Genomic DNA, 21388 nt, shown 5'->3' with positions numbered 1-21388 from the left:
TTTGACTTCTGCATTTTGAACACTCATCCAGCCCGGCCCACGCGCCCACGCCGAAGGAAATGAACTGTATCAGGCAATGTCATTTACTAAAAGGCAAGAGTGGAGGAATTCTCCAGCCCTTCGTTTTATATTTCTAGGGACAATTTCACAGGCCGTGCCGCTGCCGAATGGGGAAATTGGAAAACTGCAGAATCGATTTGCAGACGTGAAGTTCTATTTTCTTTTACACCTCCTTTCATCAGGGCCTCCATCACCCCTGAGTTGCGCAGCATTATCATGGACAGCAGCCTGGACACTGCTGATAATTGCTGAGCGAGGGGAAGGCTGTGCCTTGCAAGTGAAAGCAAACCCAGTCAGATGGCACTGCCTTTAAATTCGTCTGCTTTACAGCACTGTTCAAGTATGGAGGCTACTATTTCTGAGGGCTAAAGGGGAGTTTATTTTAAAAATATTATTTAAATTGGTTTTGTTTGCGTTTATTTTCTCTAGCAAAACTTCCCAGCTAAAAGCTGTGAAATTGCGTTAAACCTGTTCTGAGTAAACCCACAGAAATATACAGGACTTCGCAATGCTTCCTTTATTTAATTCTTTTGTTGATTTTGGACAGAAAAAAAAAACCAAACCTCTTCCACGGCAAATGTCTGATAACGTCTCAGTCCCCAAGAAGGAGACCAGTGGCTAATTGCTGCAGAAAACTGCAAAAGCTGGTGACTATCATCCCCTTGACCCCCGGGATGGAGAGAGAAATGTGCTTTTGATATTAAAGGTCATGGGCTACAAAATGGTCGCTTGTGTGCTGGAGTTGTTCAGCTGCTCTCTGTGGGATGGGTACGGCTGCGTGACCGCCCACAGCGTGTTGGGGGAACAAACCCTGGGGAAATAAAGAATATTCCTGGCATGACGAGCTTTCAGACTAAGCAGCTGATTATTGGTTTTCATTAAAGGTCAATTCAGCCTCACACAGCTCTGTTTCTCACATCCAGTCACTGCCTTGCCCCTCACTGCATCCTCGCAGCATTAGGACGTTTGCAGGTATTTTCTTTTCCCCTTTTCTGTGTGTTTTCATCAGTGATGGTGGTGGCAGCTCTGCCCAACCTGCTAGGCAGCCATCTCTGAGTGACACCTTCACTCCTCTTTGGAAGGGTTTGCCCCAGGAGCTGCAACTCAGCGTGGATAGAAGAATTGCAGGAATTGGAGGATAATTTATTTACGTGGAGAGGCCATTTCAGCCGGTCAGCAGGGAACAGGCTCCAACATTCCGGAACAAGGCGCTGGAGGTGCCCCCACATCCCTGCCCCAGGGCCCAAAATGGCGGCTCGCCCGGAGGCGCCGCCTCGTTGCTACGCGACGGGCAGAGCCCGCCCCCTAGGGAACTACAACTCCCAGGCATCCCGCCCGGGAGGGACTACAGCTCCCGGCATGCTCCGCGCGCCGCGGGCGGCGGGCCCGCACTACATTTCCCGGCAGGTGGCGGGGGCGGTGGCCAATCGGCGCGGCCAATGCTGCGGGGTGCGCGCGGTGCCGGCGGGGAAGCGGCGCGGTGACATTTCCTGCCGGGCCGCCCCCGGAGCCGCTGCCCGAGCGGGGCCCAGGATGGCAGCGCTGGGAGGTCCGTGCGGGGCGGCGGGGGGGGCCCGGGGAGGGGTGTCGGGGCCTGTGTGGTGAGGGGCATGTGGGGGCGGCGGTGAGGGGGTTTGGGCCTGTGCTGGGGGGGGAGCACCGTGTGAGGGTGTGCGGGATGGGGGGGCTGTGAGGGGTCCCGGGGTGCGGGGTGTAAGGGCGGAGGAGAATGCTGTGAGAGGAAAGGGTGTGTGTGAGGGGCTGTGCTGTATGAGGGGGGTCCTGTGAGAGACCCCCCCCGCGGTATGAGGCGAGTTCAGCTGGGGTTGGTGAAAGGCTTCTGTGAAAATGGGTGTGTGGGGAGAGGAGGAGCGACTCATAAATTAACGTAGAGAGTGTTTTGGGGTGATGTTCGTGAGGGGCAGAGTTAAAATTTTGAGGTGCGAGCGAGAGGAGTGTTAATAGAGGAAAAAAGGCGCTTGGGGTGGGAGGGAGAAAATGAAGTTGATCAAAGCGACTGGGGAGGTTTTATGGGGTGAAAGCTGTAACGTGTCAAGGATTAAATAGAAAAACTGGAATACGAGGATGAGTGTTCTCAGCACTGGAAGCTGCCCTGATAACGAGCTCGTTGCCTGAGTGACTAGCACGGTCAGAGAAGAACAATTTTGCATCTTTTTCGCTGTTAGAAAGTAACTGAAACTCTTGTGCAACAGTAAATGCATCAAAGTTTTCTTGTAGCTTTGCTAGGTAGGACGCTTTGGAAGTGACCTAGCAAAGTGTTATTTACTTGCAACTAGTGATTAACATTGTTTTTTAACAAGTACAAATTCTCCCCCTCTCTAATGATTGGTTAGTTTCAAATGTTGGGAACATTGAAATTATCAGTAAGGATAAGGAAATTATCCGGTTGTAGATTTTACCTTTAACTATTTACCGGTTTGTTTGGAAAAAAAAAAAAAAAGAAATAAACAAATGTTTTGAAGACTTTTTCTAACGATACTCTGAAGAGACACTGATGATATTTGGCCTCAGTGCTGCTGTGGGAAATGGGTGCCCAGCAGCAGATCCCTCCTGGTTTATTGTGGCTGTGCTGGAAGCTGTGTCTGAATTCTGCATAAGAGGAATTGCAGCTGCTGTGTATCACCACGAGTTAGAGTTTAAATCTCCCATTCATCATCGCTGGTCTCTCTCCTCATTGCCCCTTTGTGTTTCCCAAATTTCGTTGGAAGCTCTCTCTGTTGCAAGTCAGCAGCTTTACCTGATTTGCAGCTCTTGCCACCTAATGTTTTTCTTTTGGGCTTTCCTTTGTTGTTGTTGTTGTTGCGTAAAAATTTTGTCGCTATTACGAAACGGATTTTTGTGCTTGAGCTATTGCTCAATTTTCACTTTGGGATTTACTTCATTAGGCTTATCACATGTTGTTTAGCAGCATATGCTCCACTAAATACGTTTCCACAGTGGCACATGAACTCCTTCATACCCGGGCAATTTTAAATGATAATTGTATTTTATTTATAGAGAAAAGCATGTAACTGTAGACGCAAATTTATGTGAGTTTAAATTTGTTGCCCAATATACTTATTGTAGGGCTGTTTCTTCATGAGTCTGTCCTCAAACCATCACTTGTGTAAGGCAGGAGGCAGTTCCTGTTTCGGTGTGAAGTTAAATATTTACATACAGACTTGTGTAATGGTGGGGTAGGTTGTGGACTTATTTTATTCCTCTGCATTCCTTGTTTTTTTCATTTTATAAGTCAATAAGCATTGTGATTCTTGACTTGATTTCCCTAATCCCCAGTGAAGTGTCATAAATATGAAATATTTGTATTATTTTCCTTAACATTAATGAATATAATTTTATGGGTTAGTGGCAACTGACATCTACATTGTGAAAAGAAAAAAAATATATATTTACCCCTGAAAATGTTAGACTTGCTGTTGATGGATGTTGACACTGAGGAACTGTGGAACAAATTTGTGCTGATTCTTGGTCATGCATGGGGTTATTTGGCATGTGGTAATTTTTTTGAAGGTTGGTTTTTTTTTATTGTTGTTGTTGGTGGTTGTTTTTTGTTAAACAGTTTTGATTTTGCTTTATAGAACCAAGTCAGTTTTCACAAACACTGAACGGAATTCCTCCCTCAAACCCAGTCAGCAGTGGAATGGACCCCTTCCATGCCTGTAGTATCCTGCAACAGCTGAAGACCATGTATGATGAAGGACAGCTGACAGATATTGTGGTGGAAGTGGATCATGGGAAAACATTCTCTTGTCACAGGAATGTTCTTGCTGCAATCAGTCCTTATTTCAGGTATGACAGTCCCTTGCTCTAGTGGTAATCAAAACAGAATTAGAGCTTATTTTTGTTAAATGAAAATTAAAAAACCCTGCACCTATACTAATATTCTGTGTAATTATAGATCCTAGCAAGTAAACATTATTGCTCTCTTAAGGTCAATGAATTATCAGTGTCTGTGTGTCAAGGAAAGTCTCATTGGAGAAAATGTCACACAACTGTAAAACAAACAAAACTGCCTCCAATTGTTTTCTTTTAAAGTTACATATTTTAACATTCACACCTGTGTGAGTAACTAAATGTAACACCTGTAATAAATGTATTTGGGCTGATGTGAAGACAAGTGCACTGGGATCACCTGTACAGTGTAATTTAATTTCATACCAGTAGTTAGGAGGTAATTGCAGATAAACTACTGAATGTGTTTCCTCTGCAGATCGATGTTCACGAGCGGCCTTACCGAGAGCACCCAGAAGGAAGTTCGGATAGTTGGTGTGGAAGCAGAGTCAATGCATTTAGTGTTGAACTATGCATATACCTCCAGAGTAGTGCTGACAGAGGCCAACGTCCAAGCTTTGTTCACTGCAGCCAGTATCTTCCAGATCCCTTCCATACAAGACCAGTGTGCTAAATACATGATTAGTCACTTGGACCCACAGAACTCCATCGGGGTGTTTATCTTCGCTGATCACTATGGTCATCAGGAACTCAAGGACAGGTCACAAGACTACATTCGTAAAAAGTTTCTGAGTGTCACCAAAGAGCAGGAGTTTCTTCAGTTGAGGAAAGACCAACTGATAAGTATCCTCAACAGCGATGATTTAAATGTAGACAAAGAAGAACACGTTTATGACAGCATTATAAGGTGGTTTGAGCATGAACAAAATAAGAGAGAAGTGCACCTTCCAGAAATATTTGCCAAATGCATCCGTATGCCTCTGTTGGAAGAGACATTTTTAGAGAAAATCCCTCCCATGTTTGCACAGGCGATGGCCAAAAGCTGTGTACAAAAGGGACAACCCAGTGCCAATGGCTACACACAACGGCTTGGAATGACCGCTTCTGAAATGATCATATGCTTTGATGCTGCCCACAAACACTCAGGAAAGAAGCAAACAGTGCCTTGTTTCGATTCGGTCACAGGGAGAGTGTTTAAACTATGCAAGCCACCAAATGACTTGAGGGAGGTCGGAATTCTCGTGTCTCCTGATAACGACATTTATATCGCGGGTGGTTACAGACCGAGCAGCAGCGAGGTCTCCATCGACCACAGAGCGGAGAGTGATTTCTGGATGTACGATCACTCTGGCAACAGGTGGCTTCCAAAAGCTCCTTTGCTGCGAGCCAGGATAGGCTGCAAGCTGGTTCACTGCTGTGGAAAGCTGTATGCCATTGGGGGCAGAGTCTATGAAGGAGATGGCAGGAACTCCCTCAAGTCTGTGGAGTGCTACGACAGCCGGGAGAACTGCTGGACAGCTGTCTGTCCCATGCCGGTGGCAATGGAGTTTCACAGTGCTGTGGAATATAAGGATAACATCTATGTTTTACAGGGTAAGGTGGTTTGGCTGACTGTGGCATTTTGTTGGAAGTGGGGAGTTTTCAATCTCTGTGCTCTCTTAAGCACCTTGGAAAAACCCCTGGGGCACTGGGGTGGGGGAAAACTAGGGAGAGCAGTGGGCAAGAAAGAGGGAGGTTGCTGCTTGAATTCTCATGCCCTGGAAACGTGTCAGTAGGTTGTGTTGAGTTATTGCACAAATGGCAATTTTGGTGTTCTAAGTCAACCGTATAAAACGTTTCTGTGAAAATTCTGTATTAAATCTTTACCTGGGTGAAATATGCTAGTGTTGAAGAAAAGATACTGTCCCATGAAAAAGCATTTTACATTTTATTGGGCTAAAGCTGTGGGAGTTCCTGGTGTCTGTGTTTTTGGTGACTTTTACAAGTCAATTAACCACTGTAGGTCTTTGTTTCCTGCCCTGCCCTGCTTTCTGAAATCATTCTAGTAACTAGAAATAGATAAATTGTCATTCTTAATTAGCTCTGTTTCTTTGGTCAGTAATTACAGTACTGCCTTTACATCCTTCCTTCTGGCAAGTGATCAGACTTATTGGTGTATTAGATATTGATTCTTAAATGAATAAAAAAGATCATTATGGCAATGGATCAAATAATTTATTCTTCCCTTTATTTTACTTACGAAGATCTTACATAAAATATGTATTTGAGTGTGTGCATGAGCCATACACAGCCTACTCTGAAAAGTGCTGAGACTGGTCTGTGGGGCTGTGGTAAGAGGCCCAGGAAGTGGAAAGAAAGAAAGGAAGAGGAGAAGGTGTCTCAGTTACCACCTCTGTAAACACCTGTAGAAGCTGGGTTCTTGCATCCATACCAGCTCCCTCTTTGAGTCACTTCCCATACTAAGCTGAACCACAGGAAAGAAACAGGATAGGGAATACTGTAAGGTCCTTGTTATTTACCAGAGAAAGTCAGCCTGATTCCTTGACTTTGCATTCCTGGGCTTTCATGTGATTTACAGAGAGTTTTCTTTCATTGTTTCTTTATCAGATTTGACTTTTGTTGGTTGTGGCTTTAAATGATTCTGTTACGTTCACAAGTTCTCTCAATGTCTCTCTCTCGTCTCTCTCTTGGGTCAAAGAGACATTAGGTGGTTAAAAAGGAATGCTGAACTTCCATTATGCTGCCCTGAGCAGTGAACAGCAGAGGTGTTTTATGACCTCATCACAAAGCTAACAATGAGTCAGTACTTTCATGCAGGGATTCACCTGGCCTCCTTTTAAGCAAATCAGCCTATATGTGTAACTTGACCACCTCATATGAGTAGCTTCAAGATCTGTGTGGAGTACAAAGCACAGTTATTTGCTCAGGTTTAAGCACTGAATTCTGAGACTCCCCAGTCTGTGGATGACACATTGTGAAGATGTTAAAGAGTGAAACAAATGTACTTCAGACATTTCAAGACTGCAATCTTGAAAGGTTTTGTCCTGAATTAATAAGCATGGTTTAGAAGGAATAAAGAGTAGCTAGGAAATATGTAAAACATTGTGATTTTGATGAGCTTCAAATTCCCTTTTCTACCACTGGAAGAGAAACTCAAAGTAGTTTTTACTCATGATGTTAATATTGTTGTAATGCACTTGAAGGAAAGCAGGTGATGGTACTGGGAGTGAGTGTTTATTATGGGAAGAGCATTTCTGTCTGTGGAAGAGAGAACCTGAAAGCTTGATGGCCGCAGAACTGCTGGTCTGGAAACGAAGCGTAAGTTATGTTTTATTTTTCCTCTCTCTTTTCAGGGGAATTTTTTCTCTGCTACGATCCTCAGAAGGATTACTGGGGATTTCTGACCCCAATGACTGTGCCTAGACTCCAAGGCTTGGCGACGGTGTACAACGACTCCATCTACTACATAGCTGGGACCTGTGGGAACCACCAGCGCATGTTCACCGTGGAGGCCTACGACATCGAGCAGAACAAGTGGACTCGAAAAAAAGACTTCCCGTGTGACCAGTCCATTAATCCATACATAAAACTCGTACTCCTCAAAAACAAACTCCATCTGTTTGTCAGAGCTACTCAAGTCACTGTTGAAGAACACGTTTTCAGAACCAGCAGGAAGAATTCTCTCTACCAGTACGATGAGGTTACTGACCAGTGGCAGAAAGTATACGAGACTCCAGACAAGCTCTGGGATCTAGGCCGGCATTTTGAATGTGTTGTTGCTAAATTGTATCCGCAGTGTCTTCAGAAAGTTATTTAAATTTCTTTTTTTTTTTTTTTCGGTAACAGGTCTTAGTGATTTCAGTGGTAATTTGATGCTAGAGAAAACATGTCTTAAAAGAAAACAAAGAAATTCTGTCAGTATTTATTGTAAGCTGAAACAGACAGTTTTTTGTCTGTGGGGATGGGTGCTCTTTAAAGGTTGCAGTCTGGGGAGGGAATTGCTGGTTCAGTTTCATATTTACTGATATCTTCCTGGGAAATGAGAAGGAGGTTACAAAGTGCAATTATCAGCATTTTTTTTCTGGTAAACACTTAATCATGTCATACTAGAGGGGTGTTTTGGTGGTAAAAGCAAATTAAGTGGAAGAGCCAGGATAACTATGCACTACAGTGAAAGAAAATCTAGCATTAATAGTTAAGGATGTCCAAGATGTGTTGAAGTGACTTTTCTTTTTTTCTCTTTTTTTTTTTAATACGGGTAAAATTTGAGGCAATATCACTAAGTTTTGTTGCTTTTTTTTTTTTTTTTTACTTTAGATTGAAAGTACATAGGAATGGTAGATCCTGATTCATAATGATCTGTTCTTTTTGTACTGTTTTTGAAGTCCTCTGAGATGTTCGTGATTTGTTTGTGCACTACAATTTGGGAGAAAAGCTCAGTCAGAATTGGATTGTGGAGTTCTTTAGCCCCGGATGGAGGCCTGTTCATATTGTTGTACCACTTGTTGTCTGTGGACTTTTGTTAAAATTGAGCTTAATGATAGTGGGGGAAAAAAATCCCACACCTGTTTTTTGCCACGTAGATGTAGTGCTGTAAAAACTTTTTTTTTTTTTTTTAACACTGATTAAAACCTTTTTTTCATCCCATAAAGGGCTTTAACCCAAAAGTTGATGGTGCTAGTACATTTTTAATACTTGTTTGTCTGAAATGGGCCAGCCTTCTGCTACTGTTTAAGACAGCCTGTTATTTTTCATGGAGTGTGTGTCTGTCTTCGGGCCCTGTCCTGTCATCAGATTGTCTTTTCTAACATAACATTTTTACTGCAGTGGTATTCTTGCACAGAATGGTGACAGGATATGGCCTTAATAATATTGGTTCTCTTTTATTTTTTCTTTTTGTGTGGAGTGTTCATTCTGTCTCCACTAAAGTACAGTGCTGTGTGCAGAGTTGGCATGTGCTCCAGTGATTTGGAAAAGTGTGGCTTAACTTCACAAGTTGTTTTTCTTTTCTCTCCGCAGTCAAGCCCTCAAATATCTTCTCTTCCGTTCTGATCTATAATGTGAAAAATTGCACTACTGAGCTGTCATCATTATCCAGTGTATTAAAGCAAAATTGACAATAAATGTCCATGGCTTAAATACTCTTAGAGAAAATACAGAATAAGAATCCAATGTATTACAACACTTTCTGTTATTTTTTTAGCTTATTTTTAAGAAGTAAATAAGTTCAAAGTTCAGCCTCCACTTCAGTAGTGAAAACTGGATTTAAAAGGGAAAAGATGAATTCTAAAACTTGTATCAGCTGTAATTTGCCAGGTTTAATTTGTTAATTTTTGCAGAGCTGTAAGTTATCTTACTCTTTCCTATTTTCTCCAACTGACCTAAGTAAACCAGTTAACTTCACATGGCACTGGCCATCACTGGCTGAAAGTGCTTACCACTATCTGACTTAACAGCTGACATTTCAGTCAGCCAAATATTTAGCTCATTGTTTATCCCCCTGGCATGGCTGAGGATTTGGATAATGTTTGTTTACTATGTGGTCTTACTGTTCCCAAATGGAATCTTTCTAATACACGAAAATACTCTCCTGGTTCTATTTCTTAATTCTTGCACAAAATGTCTAAAAAGAAAAAAAAAAAACAAACAAAAAACTGTGAAATGGAAAGGAAAACAAAAATGCCTCTTTGCATTACATACCTCATCTTCCGGAGATTCACCAAACGCTTCTCTCCAGTGCGAGCACCTGTGGTTCTTTTTGTCCTGAATTTGGCAATTCTCGCTAAGACTGCATTTTCCAACAGTGTTGAGGTGTATTGTTCCTTTGTTTAGTTCTCTTCTGGATAGTTTTATATATACGCATAGCCAAGAATAAGAGGCTTTTTGAAGAGTACAACTAATTTAATTTTTAAAATGGTCCTTAGTCCTTGGCTAGCTCTCTTTGCGCTGTTGTAGGCCTCTAGCTGCAAGCTTTCTGAAGCACCCTCCCTAACAGTGTTGCATTTGTGTGTAAGACCATTTTTTTTGCAAAGTGTTATGGAGCTTTTTCCTTGTTTCTTTGTTTTTTGGTTTTGTTTTGTTTTGTTTTTTTTTTTAAGCTTGGTTGAATATTTACAAGATTTCTTGCTGCTTTTTGACAATCTTCTATATTTATTTAGTAGAACAAATTTCAATATATTACTTGAAACTATGAAATAGGATTGAGTTAGCAGTTGACTGGTCATGTGATGTATAGAAGTACAATATGCTGTGGTTAATTCTGCAGTAGGTTTGTTAATTTTGTTTATCTGCACTAAAGTACGAAGATCTCCATTCTGTTTAACCATTCAAACTGAGGGTGTGATCCAAGTCTGTCATGTGTTTGAAAGCTAAATCCTGGAACTTGCCGTGGGAGTAGAATATACTAAATCTTTTGCATGAGGAGTTTGTTGAGACAGTAATGTAGCTGTGACATTTTGCCAATTCTTAAATGCTTCTATGTTTTGCTGAAAGTCAGATTCCTGGTAAAGTTTTGCTTTAGAGTCAGGCTTAAGTAAACTTGCACAGCACAAACAAAAAAAAAATAATTGCACCAAAGGTACTGGTAATATTTGAACAGTAATCTGTACATTTTGCCCATTTGGTATTTTTTCTGCATTCGTTTATTTCCCTTTATGAAATGAATTTCTAGCGTTGTAAGGACTTAGGTGAGTGTAAATCTCTTTTCCAGAATTATTAGTTAACTTTAGAAGGAGACATTTTGTAACTTCCACTTGATTCCATCAGTAAACTCTAGAATAACTAAAAGCAGTTTTGGTGCACCAGACATGCAGTGTATGTTCTACAGAGATCGAAGAGCTCCCTGTTCGTGAGGCTGTTGAGAAGTGGCATCCAACATTCAGTGCTCAGGTATGTTAGTAAGAAGTACTGTAGTCCTATGAGGGCAAATGTGTGGATTTTTAAACATTTTGCCATAATTGCACAATTTTGCATTTTTACTTAATGTCATGTTATGTTTCTTAAAATAAACCTATTGTTGAAATACAGTGGAGTTCAACTGGTTTTGTGATAAATCTCTTGTGTGCATTTTAGTAGAGTAAATTTCTGAAAATTAACCCAATGATGTATCTTTTTGATGTTTGTTCAGTTCTTCTGTTTCTGCACTCATGTCTCAGTTGTGTGTGTCACTTTTTTTCTTTTGTTTTCAAGGTGGAAGGTGCTTTGTTCTACTTTTTTGTCTCGTTCCTTGTGCCTGTTCAGGTCTAACTTTTTACTTGTTTGCACACAGGCAACATGTTCTTTCTCTTTACTTTCCTTCCCTTCCCTTCTTCCCTGCCTGTAGCTGGAGCTGACATCCTAGCAGGAATGTCAAGTAGGGCTTTTCATCCTAATAATACTGTGTATTGGAAAACCCTGAAATGCTTTATACTGAATTTCCCAGCATCTTTGCTGCAGAGCTGAGCACAAGAGGCCTCCTCTCCCCTGGCTGTTTAAGCAAAACTCTTCAGCTTTATTTGTGGCTTCTGCTGCAGTGATTTTGCTCAGCAGAGCTGCTTGTGCATGATACTGGTTGTTTGTAAACCTCTGTTCCCTTCCAGAGGGAGGGACCCAATGACCAGTGGAGTTGCCAAGTCATGGCAGCCTGGGAAAACAACATGGGGTTCTCTTGTTTGGGAAGGTGCTGCTCTTGTCAGGCTCTCCAGGCACCACCTGTGTGCAGTCACAGGGCTTTGATCTGACCGGGATTGCAGAGATGTGGTGGGATAGCTGGTGTAACTGGAATGTTGGCATGAAGGGCTGCACACTGGGAAAGACAGACCAGGCAGGTGTGTTGGTGGAGTTGCTTCTGTGTGAGGCAACACTTGGAATGTGTTGAGCTCTGTCTTGGGGTGGATGACAAGTTAGTCCAGGGCTTATGGGCTCGGATGAAAGGGCAGACTAATAAGGGTGACATTGCTGTGGGTGTTTGCTCCAAGCCACATGAGCGGGAGGAGGAACTGGATGAGGCTTTACAGAGCTTAAAGCAACCTCAAAGTCACAGGCCTTGGTTCTTGTGGGGGACTCCAACTACCTGGATATCAGCTGGAGAAGCTACACAGCAAAGCACAAACAGTCCAGGAGGTCCCTGGAAAGCGTTGGTGACAACTTTGTCACAGGAGTTGAGGATCCCTCAAGGAATGGTGTGCTGCTCAACCTCATGCTAACACACAGGGAAGGGCTTGTGGGAGATGTGGTGGTTGGGGGCAGCCTTGGCTGCAGTGACCATGAGACTGTGGAGTTCAGTACTGGGAGAGGAGGAAGCAGGGCAGCAAGATGGTAACCATTTTGGGAGAGCCAACTTTAGCCTCTTCAGGGATCTTCATATAGCAATCCCATGGGAACAAGCCCTTCAGGGAAGAGTGGCCAAAGAGAGCTGGTTGATATTCAAGAATCACTTCCCCCAGGATCAAGAATGATGCATCCCAGTGAGCAAGAAATTGGGAAAAAGAGGCAAGAGATCTGTGTGAATGAACGAGGAACTCTGATATTACTCAAGCATGGGCAGGAAATACACAGGAGATGGAAGCAGGATCAGAACAAAAGAGGGACAGGAGTGGTTCAACCAGGTTCTTCGATTCTTTAATTTCCCTTCTCTTCTTGTGGCAAAGAAAAGATACATGAATTGTCCCCCAGTGTCCCAAATTCCCTTGGGGTCTTGTGAAATCCTCTCAGTGCTTGGCATGTGTTAAAATGCCAATGATATAGCAGAGTGAGTGGGATCACTTTGCAAGGTTCAGTTAACTTGCTCAGGTACGAGGAGGGCAAACAGGGAGCTGGGGAGCCACAGATCTGCAAATGATTTTAGATTTTCCTTCTTTGGACACTAAAGTAAATTCCAATGTAGTTTTTTGAAGAGAGAAGTAGGTGGGCGTCTGAGAGATTATTTCTGTTCGTGGGTTGATGGTGGAATTATTTCCTGGGCGTGTTTTTCCTTTCAGACATCCTTTTGGAAGCAAGGTATGTAATTTTGGAAGCATTTGCTGAAGGACAGAAACACCCCCCAGCCCCCCAAACAAAGAAGCATTACTTAAATGAACTAATCCACTAGGTTTGTAGCCCAAAGCTGTGAGCTAGACTCGTGTGTGCTGCATGCAGGGGAGTATCTCACTTGAGAACTTGGCACTTGTGTACTGTCAATAGGTGGGGAAATAACCACCCAGCTGTTCCTTTCTCCTTATCTCTTTACAACATGTTCTCCCCTCTGGGCCTCTCAAAGAGGGAAGAGTCAGACCAACAAAGCTGGAACCTCTCCCATTTCTTGATATCTTATTAAAGTCCCCTGTGCTTTACTCTTGATTTTTGTATTCCTGTGTTTACAGAAATAATGATGCAAATATCCACTGTGAGAGGCAGGCATTTACTAATTTTAGCAAAGTTTATGTGACTAGGTTATGGTTTAACAAATTATTTCAGGAGCAGCAAAACCAGCTAATTTCTAATGTATCTCTTCAAGTGTATTTTGAGTTGTAACAAAGGTGTTTGTCAGCCTTCCCTTTCAGAAGGTGGTGGTGGGATCCCTTTCTTATTTAGCCAACTAATAGGACACAAATCCTGTACAGGCTCTTTACATATTTGAAAGCTTTGGCCCTACACAAAATACATTTTAAGGCAGGCACTATCTCAGAAGTTGAGGTGTGTGTGGGAGCAGATAGTGGGAGTGATCGAGCACATGTACAAAACCCTGCATATTGTGTTTCCTCATGGAGAAAAATGCTAAAATCTCCACTTGGAGAACATTTGTCTGGGTTTGACTGTTTTTGAAGGACCAGGTGGCTTTCTGGGCATCACAAGCTTCGAGTAAAGAAGGCATAGATCTGCCTGAAGAGGAACAAAAGGGAAATAAATAAGAGCATGATGTCCTACACTTTGTAGTACCTGGGTGATGGTGAGGCCTTCCCAGTGTGGAAGGACCATTGCTCCATGTAATTCCGCAGAAGTGGGGCCTGGTTTCTCCCACGCCTTCCCACTCTTTCTGGCTGTGGGCCAGGACATAACCTGGCCCCAAAGCCACACTGGGTTAACAGGGCAGGAGGCTGTGCCCAAATGACCTCAAGCTGCTGCCTTGTAACAGGTCAGCTCCACACTTAAAAGATGGTATGTGCTTATTTAGAACTTTTAAGTGTCACTGAGTGCAAGCGATGATAACATATCTGTAAAACATCAACTAAAATAGTACCAAATAAATCTACTTTAAGGAATGCTCTCTGTGTTCCCATATCTCCTCAGATCTGCATGTGACCCCTGCTCTGCAGCTTTTACTGCCCCAGAAAGCTGCCCAGTACAAATGTAAGAAGTGTGAACTTTATGCTCAGTTTGTGCCAAAATTTGGTTCTCTTGTTTTTTAATGATACATATCTAGTTTTTGATTATCCATAAACTCAGCTCTAAATTTCATTAATGATTTTGAAGTCAAGATGGCGTGTGATACATCAGCTGCAGAAAAAGATTTGTAGATAAATTTTGAAACACTTTAAACCCTTCCAGTTTGATTCAGTTTGTGTTCCTCCAGGAACAGATTTCTTCATGTATTCTGAAAAGTTTGGGGCAGGAATATTTGGTGAATACCAAATTAATCTTCTTCTAGTAAATGAAGTGTTTAAACTGTACTTGATCTGCAAATTTGCATTTTGTTTTTCTTAAATAAAAGAGGTACCACATTTTATATCAGAACTAATATAAGAAGTATTAAGACGAAAGAGCCCTTGGCTTAGACATTCAAGCTTCAATTTTTCATAGGCCAGTGAAATGGTAGAAGTGTCCAAGGTTTTCCAAAGTGATTTTGAAGAGCAATCTCAATGGTGTGAATGGCTATTGTGTCTGAAGTGCATTGACCACTGCCTGGTAACTACCAGCAGAAAACCCTTATAAATTAGGCAATTTCTATTAACATGGAGATGGAAAGAGCGTCAACATAATCTAACAAAGGCATATTCATTTTTTGATTTGGTAAAGCACCAATCTGAAATGGCTCAGAGCCAAGGGAACTGTGAATTATCCTCAAGCAAAAGAGAAAGTACATGTTTGAAATTATAGAAGTTACTAGTGGGGTCCCTAGGAGTTTTACCTTTTACAATGCCATAAAGTTTTTACAATAACATTATTCCTCAAAGTGTAGCATTGGAAGAAACGACTCCTGTGAACTCCAGGTCTTGTGTGATTGCAGCATCCTCAACAGGCAGATCCTGGTGCCCTCCCATGGGATGGAGCACAGAGGATCCACATGCACCTCCAACAATCTGTAATGAATTCCCATAGCACCTATAACTGCCTTTAAAGATTTTTTCCTTTTAGAAGACAGAAGAAGCACCAGATATATTTGTTACATTTCTGGTTGTAAAACATTTTCAGAAAGAAGGACTGGTAGAAGCCATGACCAGTGAGGCAGGAAGAGCTGGACCATAAGATCAATCAGCCCAAGGTATGTGCAATTGGAATTCTCTCCTGACAGTGAATTAATGGTGGGTGCCTGGGGAGACAAGTATGGAGCTACCTGTCAATACTCCCCAGGCTCCAGCAATTTGCCATCTGCAATGCCAGAGGAGGCATCTCTGTGTTTAATAGCACTCAATGGATTTCTCCCCAGAATTTATCTTCCTGTCTTTTGACCACTGGAAATTTTTTATCGTGCTGTTACAACTGGCTGGTAGAAAATTCTTTAAAGTGAGGAGGGGTGTGTGAGTGTTGTGTGTCCTGTGCTTGTGAGAAGAGCATCTGAGCTGGCTGTGGGAGCACCATTGGCAGCCTCTTTTGTGAATGCAAACTGGGAGCCAGTGTGTGGTTTTGAGCACTCATTGTGTCCTTGCAAGGAAGATATTTCTTTTTGGGCAATATGAAATAGTGAAGATGACTCCATGTGGCCACAAGGCAGGAAATATTCGCTACAGTAGATGCTGACTCACAAAGTTAGTTCAGATGGATGATTTTTCTTTCTGTTTACCTTTCTACAGAGTTTTCTACTCAGACTGGATGAAAACATTACCCTGGACCACCTACAGCCAGTTTTTTCCTGTTTTTCCTGTGCTTAAATAGTGTGTTGCAGTGTCTGGATTATAAACATGGCAGGGGAATGTTTTAAATCCCCCAAATGGGGATTTGCAACGTAAGTCTTGTGGAAACATTCCTGCAGAAACTGGGTTACATTAACCTTTCCAAAGCACAAACTGGTGGTGTGGACGTTGCTCAGTCACTATCCAAGTCAACTGCTTGGTTACTGGCAAAAAACTCAGGAATATTCTGTATCCTATTCTGTCCACTCCAGAGTGACATTTACCCCTTGATAGGTGTTGCTGTGGCTTGTGAATCCCTGCATTTGTTTTTGGGTGGTCTGAATCAATCTGATGCAGGATTTTAGGTGACCCAGAAGTCACAGAGGAGAACTTCAGGTAGAGGGTTAAAATTGCCATAGCAGGCTGGGCAAAGACAGGGGATCTCCATATGCAAGTTCCCCCGGGGGAGAGTGGGAGCAGAGTCTGTAAAAACGCATTGTAAAGAGAGAATAAGTTAATAGGTACAAGGAAAAGGGATATCTGACAAATAATTTATTAACCTCCACAGAGACCCGAGAGGCCAATGTTCCAAGCACTACAAATGGAAATGGATTTGTTGCTCCTGGGTGAAGTGCAATCCCGTTCATGAAAAGTTAGTTAATGTGGGATACAGTAGCCTTTGGATGTAACATGAGGGGTTGGGTGACAGACGATGTTCCAATTGCTGGAAGGTTTTACATCTGAGAGTAGAGCCTCTGATCTCAACCTTTGATCTCAATTGCATTTGGAGTGGGGGACAAGGTCAGCAGATGGCTTTAAAAGCTGAGCAGGTCGCTGCTGAGGGAGCCAGCAACCGGCATTCCCAAGGGAAGGGAGCCCGAGTGGTGCACGCCTCTGCCGAAGAGGGAACAGTCCCACTGGACAGTGGTTGGTGAGTGTGTGTGTCTGGTGTGTGGTGGCTTCCTTGGGCTGAGGGAAACTTGGCATCAGGGAGTCCCTGGATTGACAGGTGAAGCTGCATTAGACTTGGGTTTGATTTGTCCTGGTGCTCTCTCACTCAACAAAAAACCAGCTCCGACCTGATAAAACAATTGTTGTAGAAAATAATTGTATAGTCCAAGAATAGTCCCCAGTTGATCTGGCTTACAGAATGCAGACTGTGATTGCATATGTTGGTTCCAAAAGACAGCAGCTCGATAAATTAGGGAAAGAAGATGGTGATATCAGGAAACCTATAGGGAATGGTAAGTGGAGAAATGGGAAGTCCAGACATGTATAATTTCACAAAAAGGAAATAGGAATAAAGTGAGAGAGTCAACAAGTAAATTTGTGCCAGATCATGGCTGTACAAAGACAACTCTCACTTTAAAATTACAAAGCAGTGGCTAAGAGGGTGGTAACAAAGGGGTAGCACCCCATGAGGGAATGGTCCTGTGCCCTCCTTAGTGCCAATGTCCCCATAAACCATGAGAAAAGAGGGGAGACTGGGACTGTATCACTGCCTGCTCATTGCTTAGGTTATTAAACTCTGTTAAAACAATCCCAAAGTTTGATTTCCCCAAGTCAACCTCTGTAAGCCTTATTTTACAGTTGGGGAAGCAAGTCAGCTGATGTGATTTTTATATTTTATTGTACACTACATTTTCATTTAACTTCAGTTCGTCTCTTTGGTTTTCTGTGTTGTGTAAGAGTTTACCTTGATATAGAAAACCTGGACAATGGACTGATACCTTAATCTGATTTTATGGTGATATCTTCTCAATATATGTCTCATTGTACATAAAAGCAAATTAAATGAATTAATATATTTGTCATGCAAGACTTTTAAAGGTGGTGTAAAATTAGTCATAATTTTACAAGCAGAATGAACTGGTAGTAATTAAAAAATAACCTTTCTTGTTAGTCCCAGAAAATATATTTAAAGTTCAGGCTCAACCTTTTTTAAAGGACTACCAAAAAAGATCTAAATTTGAGGGGCCTGAGAATTTTGTGTATCCTAAATTTTGGTAGATTGTCCCTTGGAATACCAAACACAAAGTTAAATAAGAAAACATATCCTCACTATACCCACCCCTCAATCAGTTTTATTTTGCCTAATTTCAGAACCACAAGTATATGTCAATATTTTTGGGAGCTTGGTATTCTCTGCAGTATTTGTATGGTCTAAATTGAGTAGAATAACCATAAACAAAAGAAACAGTGCAATGAAACGCAACTTGATGGGTAATAAAGTCTCTTAAACATCAACAGGCAGTCATTCCAACATTACCACTGTTGCTTTTTAACTTGGGTTTTCTTTTAAAATCCCACCCTGCAGTACGGAAGTATAGCTAGTGTAATTCCAAAAGACAATTATTTCATTTAATGGAAAAGCTTAGGTGAGGGTGGATAGTAAGACTCTACATCAGAATAACTTGTTTATATATTGTGGATGCCTGTAGAGGGAAAAGAATGTTTCATGAATCTCTATCAGATCATTTTATTACCTAATATAAGAGCAAGAGAAATTTTGCAAGTGCAATCTTTCTTGATCCTGAAATTACAACATAGCATCCCTCATATTGTAAAGGGGCATTTTTCATTATTATGCATTATTTTGTTGTTGTGAAAAGCTTCTTAGCTGGTCATCTCGATATAGCGATGAAATCTCAGGACAACCAACAACTTGCCATCCTGGATGTTATCAGAGTTCTTAAATACTGGATTTACTGAATATTAGCATTTTGGACTAATGTTTCCTCCAGCTGCAGCTGGGAGAGCTTGAAGCCTGTAGTGTAAAGGCCCCAAATTGGTGTTACCACTAAACAGCTGTAAAAGTAGATGAAAACATCAATTCAGGAGTTTATCTGCAGACACTCATCACCAGCTTAAAATACCCCCCCTTTTTTTTTCCTGTATGGTTAAAGTAGTTTCCTTGTTTCCTCCTACTTACAGGTTGAATCTGAATGACATCTCTCAAAAGACAATGGACTCTCAAATAGATGCAAATTACACTGTGCTTTTCCTAAGGTGTTTTTTCTTTTTTTTTTCCCCCCTCCAAGATAACCAAAGTTTCCTCTCTCCCTAGCTAGCTGACTGCTGCTATTAAGGTTGAGCAAAATGTTCTCAGCTGATATCTGTGCCTGTTCCTTCCCATTAGCTCTGATAATGCCCTTTCCTACCAGCTTCTCTTATTTCTGAGTTTCAGTATATAAGGGCACTAATCAACCTTTTATCCAACTTACCTGCCACCTTTTGCTGTGAGACTCTCCTCTCTAGTTTAAGACCTTGACCTTGATAGAAGGCTTGTGGATTAACTCCTGAGAGACATGTAGGTTTTTCTTCTTTCCTTTTTACCCTCATTTTACATTAATGGCAAAAAAAATGGGAAGAATGCAAATGAGTGAATGCCCTCTTTTATCTGTGTTGCTCCTGAGCATAATCTGCTATCCTGGCAGGCACTAGGCATGAGTGGAATTGCTGCCCCCAAGTAGGAAGAAACTTCAACCCCTTTGCAAGCAGCTGCTCAGTTTGGTTGTTGGTTTGGGGGAAGCAAAGAGCCAGGAGAGCCTTGTGCCCTGGCAGAACAGGGGGTGCTGGACACACTGGGGCCATTCACCTGCTGCTCATGTCATGAGAACTATTCTTTTAAGCGGGGATATCTTGAAACCACAAGGATTTCCACCTACTTTTGAAAGATACACAGTGAAGCATTTACCCTGAAAACAGTACAGCTGGAGCATCTGGTTCTCTCCAGAGGGACTGTGACAGGAGTTACCTCCAGAAGCCATTCCCAAGGTGGGACACCGAGCCACCAGCTGGATGGGGGACAGAACAGAAAGTGGAGACTTTGACTGAGATTTTGACTGAGGTCCATCCCTGAGCCTGGAGGCCATGGGAGTATTTTGAGGGTATGTATTTAAAATCCAGGTGGAAGGGCTGGACAGGGTTATTGGAGAGGGAAGGGTGATCTTGGCTGTGTTAGAATTGAACAGCAGAACCATTAATAGGCAGCAAAAAGTCCAAAGCTTTGAGAATGGGGGATCCTCTGTATCTCTAAATTATTTAATTATGCTTTAAAATGTTGCCTGATTACATGATATGTATATTCTGTATAACACACGTATCCTCTCCTCTGCAGGACAGCAGGAAGTGGGTTTTGCTCTGAAATCTGCTCTGACCATGTCTCCTCCAGTCCTTTCGGACCTGGGCTATGTCCCCCCTGATGGTGGATGGGGCTGGGCAGTGGTGTTTGGAGCCTCCATCTCCATTGGGTTTGCGTTTACCTTTCCTAAAGCTTTCACAATCTACTTCAGAGAGCTCCAGGCTGCTTTCAGCATCTCCTACAGCCAGATTGCCTGGACAACATCCATCATGTGTGCTACCACCTATGGAGGAGGTAAGTGAAGCGAGACTGTATTTTCCTTTGGGAAGAAGGAGGTCTGATCTCTACGCCAAAAGGGGAGAATATATTTCTTTGAGAAAGTTCTTGCTGATTCTAAGCTTGGCCTTCTGTTTTCTGATGATGTGCATTGGCAAAGCTGAGAAAGCCAGTAGTGCTGAGTATTTTATTGGCAATATATATGATGTCATCAATTATTATTTCATCAGAAATCTTGCTATATGTGGGTGGAGGCTTGGCCATGGTGGAATTATTTGACTCTTGGATTGTCTGAGCACTGTATTTTGTTCCCTTCCTATTCTTGTCTTTCTATTTGAAACAAAAATATGTTACTTGCACTCATGATTGTAGAGAAGTTGCTGGAAACTTGAAATCTAAGCTTTGCTGATGAACAAACATGGGATGTGTGTGTGTATATATTGATATAGTATTTAAATATGTTTTTCCCTAATTCTGCTGCTAAAATTTTGCTACAAATAATTAAGGGATGATGTTTTAGACTTTTCTGTGCAGAATCTTTCTGAAAGAACAACTATGTCCACTGGTTACTTCAAGTAAAAATGTTCTCTGGGTTTTTTCTTGTACATTGGCTGCAAAAGTTGCTGTTGTGGGAAAGGTATCTTTTGTCCTCATAATGAAATCATCAAGTGGATATTCTCAGAGGGATGTTTCCCTCAGACACTGGTGCCAGGTGTCAGTCTGTCACTTTGATCTGAGTAGCTGATGTGTATCTTGCTGTTAATGGTTAGTAGAGGACCATCTTGCTTTTAGGTTACTAATGCCTGTGAGGCTCAGCTGCTGATAGTTATTTCTGGGCTGTGAGGAGATTTCTGGTGGTTCTTAGCTTGTTTAGCAAGGGTGAAAGGTAAATGGATTAACACTTAAGAACACAAGAATAGCCACACGACTTGCATCTAACCCAAACATGTATTATTCCTCAAACAAGGTCACTGACACACACTTTTGGAAAGACTACTACAAAAGAAGTTGTAGGATCCTCCTGGTACTGTGCTGCCTTCAGGACAGGGTGGTTTGGAGGCTTCTTGGGTCACACATTGCAGACATTGGGTACACCCTGTGTATGGAAGTGTCATGCACTCATGTACTTTAGGAACCGGTTTTACATGGCAATAAAAAAAAGGAGCTGTCTTGTCATCTGATATGGGATGGATTAAGGTGAAAGGCGATG

At 42.1% G+C, this 21388-nt stretch overlaps 2 protein-coding genes across 9 annotated transcripts in view; both read left to right on the top strand.

Moving 5' to 3' along the window:
- The first annotated feature begins 1481 nt into the window (after window positions 1–1481).
- Window positions 1482–10843, top strand: KBTBD8 (kelch repeat and BTB domain containing 8). Its single transcript, XM_051788800.1, has 4 exons — window positions 1482–1609; window positions 3660–3870; window positions 4292–5406; window positions 7167–10843. Exons 1-4 carry the CDS (start codon window positions 1594–1596, stop codon window positions 7628–7630), a joined length of 1806 nt encoding a protein of 601 aa, XP_051644760.1. The 5' UTR covers window positions 1482–1593; the 3' UTR covers window positions 7631–10843.
- A 5759-nt stretch (window positions 10844–16602) lies between these two features.
- The window catches only part of LOC127471650 (monocarboxylate transporter 2-like), a 38105-nt gene continuing 33319 nt past the window's right edge, over window positions 16603–21388 (top strand). Inside the window, exons 1-4 of one of the 8 annotated variants that reach the window (XM_051788807.1) lie at window positions 16603–16749; window positions 18753–18827; window positions 19555–19708; window positions 19939–20196. In XM_051788807.1, coding sequence (XP_051644767.1) covers window positions 19980–20196 — 217 coding nt within the window. In that variant the 5' untranslated portion in view covers window positions 16603–16749; window positions 18753–18827; window positions 19555–19708; window positions 19939–19979. Of the gene's footprint in view, window positions 16750–18752; window positions 18828–19450; window positions 19709–19938; window positions 20197–21388 lie in introns of all 8 variants that reach the window. The other 7 variants (XM_051788809.1, XM_051788810.1, XM_051788808.1 and 4 more) reach the window with 7 other exon arrangements.

This window comes from Manacus candei, unplaced genomic scaffold (assembly GCF_025592945.1).
Source record: "Manacus candei isolate 608988 ecotype Guabito, Panama unplaced genomic scaffold, ASM2559294v1 h1tg000025l, whole genome shotgun sequence".
NCBI lineage: Eukaryota > Metazoa > Chordata > Aves > Passeriformes > Pipridae > Manacus > Manacus candei.
Note: the sequence above shows the minus strand (reverse complement) of the source record. Positions and strands in the feature narration are given on the sequence as shown.